General features: G+C 35.6%; 1 protein-coding gene across 8 annotated transcripts in view; it reads left to right on the top strand.

Moving 5' to 3' along the window:
• The window catches only part of MAP3K7 (mitogen-activated protein kinase kinase kinase 7), a 46,763-nt gene that overhangs the window by 2,974 nt on the left and 30,836 nt on the right, over positions 1-12,953 (top strand). For 7 of the 8 annotated variants that reach the window (XM_039568010.1, XM_039568011.1, XM_039568013.1 and 4 more), the window contains exons 2-6: positions 7,251-7,361; positions 8,961-9,026; positions 9,920-9,965; positions 10,623-10,761; positions 11,895-12,019. In XM_039568010.1, the coding sequence (XP_039423944.1) occupies positions 7,251-7,361; positions 8,961-9,026; positions 9,920-9,965; positions 10,623-10,761; positions 11,895-12,019 (487 nt within the window). Of the gene's footprint in view, positions 1-6,355; positions 6,378-7,250; positions 7,362-8,960; positions 9,027-9,919; positions 9,966-10,622; positions 10,762-11,894; positions 12,020-12,953 lie in introns of all 8 variants that reach the window. The other variant, XM_039568012.1, reaches the window with a different exon arrangement.

Below are 12,953 nucleotides of genomic sequence, written 5' to 3' on the forward strand. Positions count from 1 at the left end.
CAATTATTATGAAAGAGTTGGAGTCAAATCAAAATTGATGTGACACAGCAGGACCATCTTCAAAACTAGAAGGGGAGAAACAACATAAAACTTGTGTTCAACAGAAATGTTTTCTATTTTACTATGCAAGTTTTCAATTGTGAAAATGGCCTTTTTTAATTTTTTAGGTATGAGATAGAGAAATCATTAGAAACTGAACAAATTATATAACTCAAGTTAACAATAAAAAGCCTAATAGCCTTATTTTAAAATCTCATATTTAAATCTAGCCTAAACACTACTGTCGTTTCTTCCCAGAGGAGCTTCCACATCTAAACAACAGACTTTGGTTTTTAACTGTTCTGGCAGCCTATTCTCTGCCAGTCTTTCCTGAAAATTCCACAGGCTTTCCTCCATCATGTAACTGGGTAACAGTCCCATACATGACCAAAACATAGACCTCTTCATCACAGGATGGGTGTATCCTTGGATTGCACAGCCAAAGGTACGTGTCTGGTCATGTACACTGTGGCCCTGCCCCATCACTGCCTGATGTAGCCAGGTTAAAAAACTAATGCCATATTGCGTAGTTGCAAGTTACTTTTGGATGGTCTGAAATTTGAATTTAAATTATTTGAAAAGTGTTGTTTAATGCTCTACTAGTATATTGCAGTTCACAGTGAAGTTTATTTTCAGCAATCTATGAGGGCAACAGTAGTTAATTCTAAGAGAATTAGGGTAATGTTGTCTTTGAGATGAAGAGGTAAGCTTTATGAATGTATATTTTAGAAAATTTACTTATGGTCCCAGCAACTAAGGAGATGCAGTTTATGGTACGTCCACCTATCTTAGATATTTTTGAAACAGTTGACCAATTTCATTAACTGAGTAGTGTGCTGGGAACTACATGTATTCCTTCCAATTCTGGAACAAAGCAGTTCAGAGGCAAGAGAATGAGCAATACAGCAAGGCAACTGGGTTTTGCTCCCCTTTGTATAGGTAACTTTTAAAAAGTTAGTGAGATGCAGTGACTGATTATGTCCATTACAAGGTAAAGCAGGTTTGTGTAAGCTGCTGTTGAACATGGAACTGTTACTACCTCCAGTGTTTCTGTGTCCTGGGGGATCATCTCCAATTGTAGGATACCAATCTGGAAAATTGGAAGAAATTTGGACAAGAACCAGATGTGATTTGAGATCTGAACAGCATTTTTGGGTATCTGACATGAGTACAGAAGGATTGCTTCTCAAGAACCAAGGGTGGTAGTTAGAAATCCATTTGAAGTCAGTTGAATTTCGTAGCCTTTTTCAGTAAGACTTCAAGGTGCAAAGCTGGGTGTTCCAAAACAAAGGCAAAAAATAAGTATGTGGTGAAAACATATGCCAGTATTTTCTCTGATTTTGCTCTTAATACATTTCTGAATTAATTCAAATAACTACTTAAATTTAGTTTAGTTACACCAATGGAAGATTGTCTTCATTCATCTACATAAGAAAATAGATGAAGTGTCAGCTGGGGTGTGGATTTATAGCAGAAGTTATGCAACACCAATTCCATGTGGATGAAATTTACTGTGCAGTGAGTTAGAACATGGCTAATAAGCTAGTTAAACTGTTAATGTGACACTTTATACTAATTTCTACACATGCAGATATATTCAGTGAATCTGTTTGTGTCCTGTTAAATCGACTCATACTTCAGTCTCATAAAGAACACATGGGAAAGAAACCTCACAGACCTTCCTGTTCTGTGATGAAAGCAAGAGCCATATTTATGAGATAATAATAGAATTCTATGTCTAATGCTTTTCCCTAAGAAAAAAACTAAAACAACAGAGAGAGTTTCACGTGTCCCTTATTTGTTCCACCCAGTGGACTGCAGCAGTATTTTACTGGCTGCAGAGTATTTGTTTGGTTTTTTGGTTTGGTTTTTTCCCAAAGACCAGTAATTTTAGACAGTGCCAGCCCAGAAAGCCCAACTCTTGTTGGAGTCCTGCACCCTGAGTGCCTCATTACCCAACATTTTGTTTCTAAAACAATAATGCACTCTCTGGGCTGCTCTAACAGAACAAATTGATTCATACTGGAGCATCAGACAGTTGTTCTGTTAATGTTTTTATATTGCTGGTATTTTTTAATTGCTGATATGAGTTCTGTTCTTGAGACAGATGTATAAAACCCTATCAGTGTGTAAAAGCTTTTCAGCTTGTAATTAGTTGTGATAAGCCAGAATGAAAGTATAACTTGATAAACTGTTATCTTTGAGATGCGTGCATTTCTTGGGATGACTCGAGCTATCAAAATGCAGAGAGGGTTGGTTCAGAGCAAAGGAAGAATTTCTGGAAACACAGTTTTCAAGACCAGGCTGGATGGGGCTCTGAGTAATCTGATCTAGTGGAAGGTGTCCCTGCCCACGGCAGGGGGGTTGGAACTTAGATGATCTTTAAGGTACCTTCCAACCCAAATCATTCTTTGATTCTATAATTTCAGGAACATATAAGATGATACTTTGATTCTTCATAAACATGTTCTAAAGAAGCTGAAAAGAGAATTAGTTCTTAGAACTAAATTCAGGTAGACAAGTCACTGAATGAAAACTGTACAGTTATACAGCTCTAACAGAGGAAACCCTCGGTAGGGACCAACTGTATGAGTTTGTGTCAAGCAGAACTTGCCTATATTTATTAAGAATCTAAGTTGATTTTAATAAGCAGTTTCTTTCAGGAAGAAATATTTCTTCCTGTGGTGTTTTGCATAACTTTTAAGTTGAGACTTAGAAACCAAATCTAAACTAAATTACTTAGTTTACTTAAAATTAGTAGGGGTTTTGGGGGTGGGGGAGTGGAGAGGATTTGGAGGTTTCTTCATTGCTGTATGAATCCCAGAAAGGAAAAGGAAAAGCAACATTTAGAGCTGGGCTGACACTAGTACAAATAAACTTAACCAGTCAAAGAACATAGCTGTAAGAATTGGCAGATACATCCAAACTCCTTCCTCAAAGTGCTGCCAGGGTATTGGCCACAGTCATCTGTGGCACGGGGCCGATTTGCTTCAACCTACTTAATAAAGCATAGCACACACAGAAGAACCAAAGCTGGAATTTGAGGCTATTTGAATGAATGATAGAAAGTGTAGGCATTTATTTTCAGAAGCTGTACACTGTTGTTCATGGCTTCCTTTGGCCCTTTTTTTTTTTTTTTTTTTAATTTATGCTCCATATGTCATAAGGGCAGATATGTGAAAACCTGAAAATATTAGTATACCTTAGTGATACTCCTGGAGCTCTGGTAGACAGAGAGAGTAGAAGCAACTGAATTTTAAAATGTGATTTTTTTTGTGTGTTTTACAAAGCATTCTAGAACATTTCTTTTTTTTCCACTCTCTTGTGTAGTGGAGCTTGAGAGATCCAGAAGTTCAGTTTGCGTGCATATCATCTCATTTGCAAATATACCAGTAAACAAAGTGACATAGATATTAAAGATAATTTAAAGCCTGCTGTCGCTTTGGAAGCACGGATTTTGTATGGTTTCTGTTGTTGGATTTTTGTAACTGCTTGTCTTGTTTCCTGAAATTGTAAACAAGCATGTCATGCAGTAGATACTGCAAATTATGAAGTCAGTTCTCCAAAGAATACTACGTCTGCTGACCAGGGAGCTATTATATTTTATTGCTGTCATATATCCAGCAAGTTTTTTTTAGAAAGAAAAGCACTAGGTATCCAGCATGTAGAACTACCTTACATGGAAACTGTATGGATAGAGAGAAAAACTTAGCATTTTTTTGGTTTTGAGTTAATAGAAAACCTGTGCAGTTAGAGCAAAGTTGAAATTAATTCTTCCAAAGTTTTGACATTTGTTAGGGGATTATGGTGCATCTGAATAAACAGATGCATTTTTCTTGTTTTACTGGAAGAGGGGAAATTACTGGTTACATCCCTTAGGACAAAATACATCCTTAAGGTCTTAACATATCTGCAGTCTCTATTTCCTGCATGATTTCTAGTCTACATAACTTACCAGTCAGTATAGTCTACATACTTACAAGTCAGTATCATGTATCTTTGTTTATGTACAGCATTTGATACTATTTGTACACAGAGACAGAGGTAATGCTTGTTCCAGGGCTCTTGTATGGTTCATATTCTTTAAATAAGACTCTAAATACACTATCTGGAAAACATGCAAGTGGCACTGTCCTTCACCATGTCACTTTGTCACACAGTAGAATGTAACTTTTTACTGGTATGAATTTTATACGTAGAATAATACATTTTAATACACTTTTCAATCTTTAAATCTCTTTTAAGTATTACTGCCAGTTTAAAATGTTTTTGTGTCATGTACCGAGTGGTTTTTGACAAACTTAATTCTCTTCTGTGAGAAATTCTCTTCTTGTTCTTACTCTATTTCTAAATGTCTCATCTGCCCTATATTTTCCTTTTTTCTCCTAGAAGATATTTAGAGGAACAAAATCTTTTACCAAAAGAATGTGTTTATTTTTAGATTATTTTCCAAACATACACAGTGCTACAGATCAACTGCTGTTTATTGATTTGTTGTGTCAATAATTCCATTACCGTGCTTCATATAATTCCGAATATGCACTATTGCCCAAACATATGGTGTGGCACCAACAGCAGGGGACAAGAAGGAATGAGCATGAAGAAACTAAAGTTCAGGCAGTGCCTCCCTCCTCTGCTATTAAGTTACTTAGTTCCAGCGCACGGTGCTGAAGGAAACTCCATAGTGTTTAAACTGTTTTGACAAAATCTAAGACTTAACTCCTTCAAAGAAGTTTAAGTGAAGAAAATTATATGTAAATGGACTCCACCACAAGCTGCATTCTGTCGATTATAAAGGTGTTTTTGCTGTGAGTAAGGTACATTTTCCAGATTAAGTAGGAAAAACATACTGAGTTTTCACATATGGTAAACTTCAATTTGTATCAGATCCATCATTGTTTCTGATGGTTGCTCCTTTCATGTGCTATTCAAAAGCCTGAGCTGCTTTAATGGAGGATCGGCTCTTCTGTTTTCCTTGTATCCTAGGTAAATATTCACTGCATTCATGTCCCTTCTCAAGTTCAGCCCTCTGCCTAAGCAGGCACCAAGTCACTGATAAATTGTTATGAAACCTTGACTGCATAATCATTTATCAAACTATTTTCAGCAACAATAAAATTTACATACCTGATGGTCTCACAGCTTTTTGTTATGTGATTAGGTTTAGATTGCCTGGTTAACTCTTCCTCTTGGTGCTTGACACTGATTTTATTTTTTATTATTATTTTTTTCCAGTCATCAGTGGGAGTTCTTAAAGTGCATCTGACTCTTGGAATTTATTCCACTTTTCAACTAAAACCCAAATATTGTGACATTCATGGCAAATTACATTGGGCAGTGTACTTGTTTCTTTTAGTTTCTTCATTTAATAGAAACATTGTTAAAAAATTCAACAACATTGAAAAATAATGATTTCTTTAGTATAAAAACTGGAAATATATGTACCAGTTCTCAGGATAAAACTTGCAAATAGTCATGGATTTATCTGTGGAGGATCAGTATGCATTTATATTGACTTACGAGCTGAATTTGACCATGTGAAGTCAAATGCAACAGATATGTGGGCTTTCTGGTTTTGTTATGTTTTTGTTAAATAAATGTATTTACTATATAAAAATATATGTAGTATATATTGCATAATCATAATATTAAAATCATGTACGTAATAATACATACAGTGTATTTGTACATATGGGCAAGTCTTTTCAGCAAGGAAAGCTATGACTAGCCAGAAAAAAAGTAAGCCTGACCCATCACAAACTGTTGTAAGTGATTTAGGCTAAGTAAAAAAAAAAAAAAATCTAATTACTTCATTAAATTTTGTGACCAATCTTTTAACTGACATACATGCACTATTTTCAAATAGCTCTTTTTGTTTCCGTCACTGGATTAAACGTAACAGAGTTGTAGTCAAAAACTGTGAAGGACTATGAGAAAAGGTATATTAAGAAAAGGAACCTTCTAAAATGTGTCTCACAGAGGCTTGCACCATAAGGCCAATTGTATCCACCTAGGAGAATTCATTATATGTCCACCTCCTTCTCCCTAAGTGGAAGGGAGAGTTCTTCCCACTCACTGTGATAACCGTGTTTGGATTCCTTCACAGTGTAGGGGAGCAGCAGATCTGGAACTGTATTGCTACTGCCAATACACTTCATCCTGCACAAGCTGCTCTGTGGCATCCTTCTCTCATTAACTGTCCTTAGTATTTCCCAGGTGCTTGCATGGTGGATTTTTATGTGCTCACTAATTACCATTTCTGCAAAATGCAGACTTACGGCGCACACCAACTGATGAGATTTTTCTTATTCTGTAGGTCTGGTCATATGCTGAGCAAGGTGGGTAGAGGCTTTGTAATGGACAACTCTTGTGGCAGTAGAAGGTGGAGGGTGGGCCAACCCCAAGAAAACGGGCAATTTTCTTCAAAACGTGGTCTGAGACAGAAAAGGAAATAACAAGGAAGACTAGTTTGGGACTTTTATATCTTCCAGTGACTCATTGTTTCCAATTTGTTTATATGTACTATTCTTGTCGGCTGCTCAGCTATCATTCATGGCTTGGTGTTTCCAACCTCACTGTGGAATGCAAGAAAATAGTTAGCGTGTGTTACATCAGGACAAGAGTCAAGGCCCTGCGCTTTGCCTGGGGGAGGAGGTTACAATCAACAGGTCCCGTTCTTTAACGGAGCAGAATGGGGAATGTTCTGTGCATCTTACGTGGGTATCTTATGGCAGACTCTGAGGACACTGAACATCTCATCCCAATTTCATCATGGTCCTGTGCAATTGTTTGTGTATGCGTTTAAAATTCAGAAGTTTTAATTCCTGTTCTTAGACGGAATAAACAAATACAGCAGATAGATATAATTTCACAGATGAAACCTAAAAAAAAAATTGCTCTCATTCTTCTGATTTTCTTCTGAGCAAAGCTTGTTCTAAATAACTGAGATTATACTTTTCTGAAATACTATTACTGCACATTACTAATAAAATGTTTCGTATGTGTGTTTTCCAATTCTTCTGTAAATGGTCTCTTGAGTAAGCTTTGCTAAGACCAGTTGTGCTTTAATGGCATAGTATTCGATTCCTACTGCAAAACTCAAGCCTGTATCTACAGTTTTCTAAATTAAATTTCTTTTCTGTTTATGAAGTCCTGCACAGCAAATGAAACCATTTCAAGTTTTAACTCTAGTGTTTTGTATTTTGTTCTAGGTTGTTGGAAGAGGAGCCTTTGGTGTGGTCTGCAAGGCAAAATGGCGAGCTAAAGATGTAGCCATTAAACAGATAGAAAGTGAATCTGAAAGAAAAGCTTTCATTGTAGAGGTACAGTAAGTTTGATGGAAAATATGGGGTTTGGTAGAGCTTGTTTCCTGAAATTCATGGGTGCATTTAGTGTACTAAAAGCTATGTCTTTATCACAAGATAAATGCTGCCTGTGGTACCCAGTTCAGGCCTGGACCCTTGTCTTGCAGAACAGGAAACCTGTTGAAGCACACTGCAGCTCCTTAAGTTTGCTTCTCATAAAAACTGAAAGGCAAGAGTGTGGGAGAGAGGAGGGCACACAACTGGGGAAATAACAGTTCTTAGATTCTGTCCCAGTCTAAAGTAAGGGTGCAGCTGGAATACCCACCAAAGCCTTGGAGCTGATTAACACTTCCAGGGGCTACAGCATAGGTTCTCCAGTACAAACAGGTTGATATTTGAAACTGTTTCTGAGTTTTTTCAGCAGTTCTAATAACTTGATTATTTTTTTTCTTTTATATAAGTACATTGCTACCTTAAAGGCAATCACTGTTTTCATTCAATGTCTACTTCTTCAAAAATGTCGAGTAGTTCAGATACACTGATAAACTTCCCAAGATACATAATATTTTCTAGAATCAAATGTTTAATTTAAATGACATATATTGTGACATGGTGCTTAGTATTTATTCAGTTATAATTGAGGATGTTCAAGATATACAAAATATGTTCAAAACAAAACTCTTAAATTTAGAACTAACTCTAGCGAAATGTAAAACACTAAAGGGCTGAAAACAGCATGTTTGTAATAGGCCTCTGTAAATATTTATATGTTGTTCATTACCATGGGAAGTTTTTAAGGTTAATAATCTGAGTCTAGTTTAACACTGAGTAGATCTGATTGATCTCTTGGGATTTTTGTGTTCAAAAGAGATCTGAGTAGGTAATCCCAGAAATGCTTCAGTAATTACTGCTATTCAGGAAACCCTGCACAGTGCAAGCATCAGTTGAAATACTTCATTCTGATTTTTTAGATCTTCTGAAGTGTATAGAAAAAATAGTGTTTGCTCCATAGACAGCATAAACTACTTCAGAAGTCTGTGTAAAGAGAAAAATATTCCTTTTCTGCTTGCTTCTACTCTGTACTGGTAGAAAAACCCAATGCAAAATAGTGCAATTGTGAGTACAAACAGTAATAGGTTATTGGAACTATGTCATTCTAATATTAAATTATTTTATAGGATTGTGGGCTTGGGGATTTTAGGACATGTATCTTCTATGTTGTGAAAACAGCCAGTATGATCCTAATTTTTTTTTTATTTACTCAGACAATTTTTATATAGTCCAAAACTGAAGGCTCTAGGAAGAGCACCAAATCTGTAGAGGTCATAGTTGCACAGTGCTTGTGATTTGAGTGACTTTACTACAGTCTGGAAAAAATACTTTCTTTAAATGTAATTTCTTCAAACTTTCTTTTAAAACACAGTTGCAGTTTGACACAAACCTGATTACATACAATAAAATGCAAAGAGGGACATTAGTTTTGTAATTCCTAAAATCACCATCTGGGGTTATGCAGATGTAGAAAATTGTACTTGCTGTTGTGTGGTGTATTATTTATCGCTATGAAAATAAAGCCTTTTCTTCCCATGGTTTGAAACTGTGTGATTTTTGTTGCAGCTTCGACAACTGTCACGAGTAAACCATCCCAATATTGTCAAGTTATATGGAGCCTGTCTAAATCCAGTAAGTTATAGCTTATGTCAGTATGACAAAAGGTGACTAGCTTAACCTATGCAAGCATCAATGAACAGAATATATATTTTATATTAAAAATGTACCTATTATATTTTTTTTTATGTTTTAGCCATAATAAGGAAATACACAGATATGTAGGTTGGTTGATATATTCAGGTATTTGTTTCTTCTTTCTTCTGCTATGAAAAATAAATTATTTTAAGAACACCCCAAAGCTATTTCTAAACATCAGTTATACTTGAGTTTGTCAAATCGCCATTTGGTATATTACATATGTATTTACATTCATATCTACAGTCCTATTAATTGCAAATCAGCAATACAAAAAGTAAATGCATTAGCAACACATGATTATAGCTTGTAAATCAGTTCCTATTTTCTTACATGCAGTTTTCAGGATTTGCTTGCTTTCTGCCACAGCTGCAAACAGTCCCACAAATTCTCTAAGCAGAAAAGAGAGTACTGTGACAGGACAGATGTATCCTTAGCTTGTATGGGCTTAATTGCTTAAAATAATGCTGCATCCCTTTTCTTTTTTAGTACTGGTGAAATTCTTTTGACATGGTATTTAATGAATTTTTTTTTGTAAGCCACTAAAGGAAAAAAGTAAAGGACAGTGAACTGCAGTTTGAAGACAGTATTTGCTTTTTAAGACTGAGGAAGAGGAGGGAGGTCATTCTTTTATTTTCTAACTTACAATGAGAACTAAGTGTAAAACTCATTTTTCTTACATGTAAATACATACATTTCAAACTGACTGATATATTTTCCATTAGCTTAGGTATGGAGGCATTGTAGTTGCTCTCAAGGAACTTCCCTTTCAGCTGTTATCTGCCTCTGCATTGAAAATATACCTGTTTTTTGTCCCCTTCTCCCGAAAGGTGTGTCTTGTTATGGAGTATGCTGAAGGAGGTTCTCTGTACAATGGTGAGTATCATTTCAACTTCCTGGAGTTAAAGTGCTAGTATTAGGGCAAACATAGTCTAAACTACAGGTTGTTTCATAAATACGTCTCCATTCTTGGAGCTATTCAGAAGCCACCTGAACACAGCCCAGGGCAACCAGCTGGAGGTGGCCTCCTTGACCTGCTTGGTAGACTTCCAGCGGTCTCTTCCAACAATTATGTGGTTCTTTGAAATTCTTAAAATAATTTTAAGGAGAAAGAAGTGTGCTTTTTAAAATCTCTTTTCAATCCATTGGTTTGTTCTTGATACCAGTTTCTTATATTTTATACAAGTAATTTAAGGTTTTCCAGTGGAACATCTGAAAACATTCTTCCTTAATTTGTAAATTCCTTGAGCATTTGTTTAACACAGACTTTACCAGGGATAGCTGAGAACAAGCAACACTTTTCATATTGAAATTTAACACAAAAGATTATGGAAAGTATTCTAAAAAAAAGGGAAATATTTTGACATTTCTGTTATTTTAACAGTCTGTAGAAGGATATTTTTACTTGCAGTAATGAGGTGTTGGTAATTACTTAGATTCCACAGAGCTTTTCTGACTGGTATTTTGTTAACTCCATTGTATCTGTTGTAATATGCAATAAAGTTCTTTTTAGTTTGTGCCTTTGTTTTGCAGTGCTGCATGGTGCTGAACCTCTGCCTCATTATACTGCTGCACATGCCATGAGTTGGTGTTTACAGTGTTCCCAAGGAGTGGCATATCTCCACAGTATGAAGCCAAAGGCTCTAATTCACAGAGACCTGAAACCACCAAAGTAGGTTTATGGTTCATTTTTCATATTTTCTTACAGTTGGACTTTAAGATCATTTATAATAATTTTATTGCATTTAAAAGAAATACCTTTAATTGGTACTAACTTTTGGATGTGCTACATTCCAAATGAAAGCTGTGCATTTGAAACTTCAGTTACAGAATGACAGTATATGATACAGAAAATTAACTGTATTCAGTTACTTTCTGTTAAACTGGAAGAATACCCTTCTCCTGCCCTGCATTATGGAAGAGGATTTTATTAGAAATAGGGCTTCTAATCAGAGACATTTAAAATCTTCCAGTTTTTGAATGGCTGTGGTGTTCAATAAGAGGACATTGTGGGGGGGGTAGATTGGTTCTAATGTCATATTTAATCTGTTGCATTAGAGCTCTTTCGCCACGTGACTGTCCTCCTTTATCCCCTCCTTTTGCCTGTTCTGCCACCCCTGCCAGAAGCTCCCATCACTTTCCACCGAAACAAAATTTAATAGTTTTCTACCCAGTCAGTTTGTTATCCAACTCATTTTACAGCTTCAGATCTGGCTCCACAGATTAGATAGAAAGAGATATTTGAGGATCAGCAGAATCATCCCTTTTTGGTGGTAACCTGCAGTTATTACCAGGTAAAATTATAACATGAAGCCACAATTTAAATCTTTAGTTCTTTCTTGTATTCCCCAGTTTTGATTTAGAAAGTTGTTCACATGTAACTTCAAGTCCTTCCATTTAAATAAATAGATACATTGACTGACATTAGTGGGAGTCTTGATTGTTCTTCTTTTAGTAAAATGGTTACAGCACTTGTTCATTTTCAGCCCCTGGCATCTGAAGGACTAATTTTCTCAATATACGCTTAGTGGTTTACCATGGCTAAAGATATTTATTTAAAATCTAACATGTAGAAATATCAGTAAATTACAACATACATTGGATTACTTTAAAATATGTAATCTGTTCACATTAGACACAAATGACCGTACATATTTCCCAGATTATAAAATAAAGCACTGAGATGCAAAGCCTTAAGATATTCATCTATATTAGAATGATAGTTGTTGGGATAAAAAAAATCAGTGGTTTGTTATCAGACTATTTCATTCTACAATATTAATACCCTTTTTTTTTCTTTGACAGTTTGCTCTTAGTAGCTGGGGGGACAGTTCTAAAAATCTGTGACTTTGGTACAGCCTGTGATATTCAAACACACATGACCAACAACAAAGGAAGTGCTGCTTGGATGGCACCTGAAGTTTTTGAAGGTAATAAAAATTCAGTATCAGTATTACATTTCCTTTTTAGGAATGCAACTGTGAGTTAATGTGATGTAAGAGTAAGAGCATCATGTAGTCTTTAAAATAAAGTTTACTAAAGTTTGAGGTAAAAACTGAAAGAGATTTGGCAGAAGTCTAACATTATTTTTTAAATCTGTACAAGTGTATATTGTCAAGTAATTGTGCAGAGGTTTGAAGAGCAGCACTGAACCAACTCTCTCATGTTAATATTAGACATTTAATTATGTGTACCTTTATTTGTCATTGCTGAGATTTACATAAGGAGTACCTTTAGACAGCTGCAGTTCCTTATTTTGTAAGTAAAATACAGCCAGAGGGCTCTTTCCCCACAATTTTGCTGTTTCTAAGATTCTTAAATCATTTCAAACTCTTGTGACATTTAAATACACTGTCATTACTTTCACTCCCTACTCTGATCAGCTTTTAACTTTAGAATTTCCCTGTTAGTGTCTCTAAATTGAACATAATTACCTTCTTTTTTGATCCCCCACTTTCTTGTAACTCCCATCTTCATCTGCTTTTTGTGTAATCTAAAGATTCAATGTACTTCCTCTTTCCTGCATACTGAGGAACTTGTTAATACCAGTTAATTTGGTTAAGTAGGAAAACAAGCTATTTCTTGGAGTGTAATTGGGAAAGACTGATGACACTTGATAATTAGATAGCTATAATTGCTGCATGATTATCAGAGAAATAATCCAGTAGATATTAAATTGCAGATTAAACACCTTTTAACCAGTCAGTACCTTAATTATCAATGCAATTTAGCAATGGTCTGGAAAAGTCATCCTACTGCTTTAGGAAGCAGGTGTCCTTGATTTGATATATTTGGTAAGTGCATATGTGCAGCAGTGGTTTCCCGGATTCTGGATCCAAGTGGCCTCTTTACTTCTACTGTCCT

The sequence above is a fragment of the Corvus cornix genome, chromosome 3 (assembly GCF_000738735.6).
Source record: "Corvus cornix cornix isolate S_Up_H32 chromosome 3, ASM73873v5, whole genome shotgun sequence".
Lineage (NCBI taxonomy): Eukaryota > Metazoa > Chordata > Aves > Passeriformes > Corvidae > Corvus > Corvus cornix.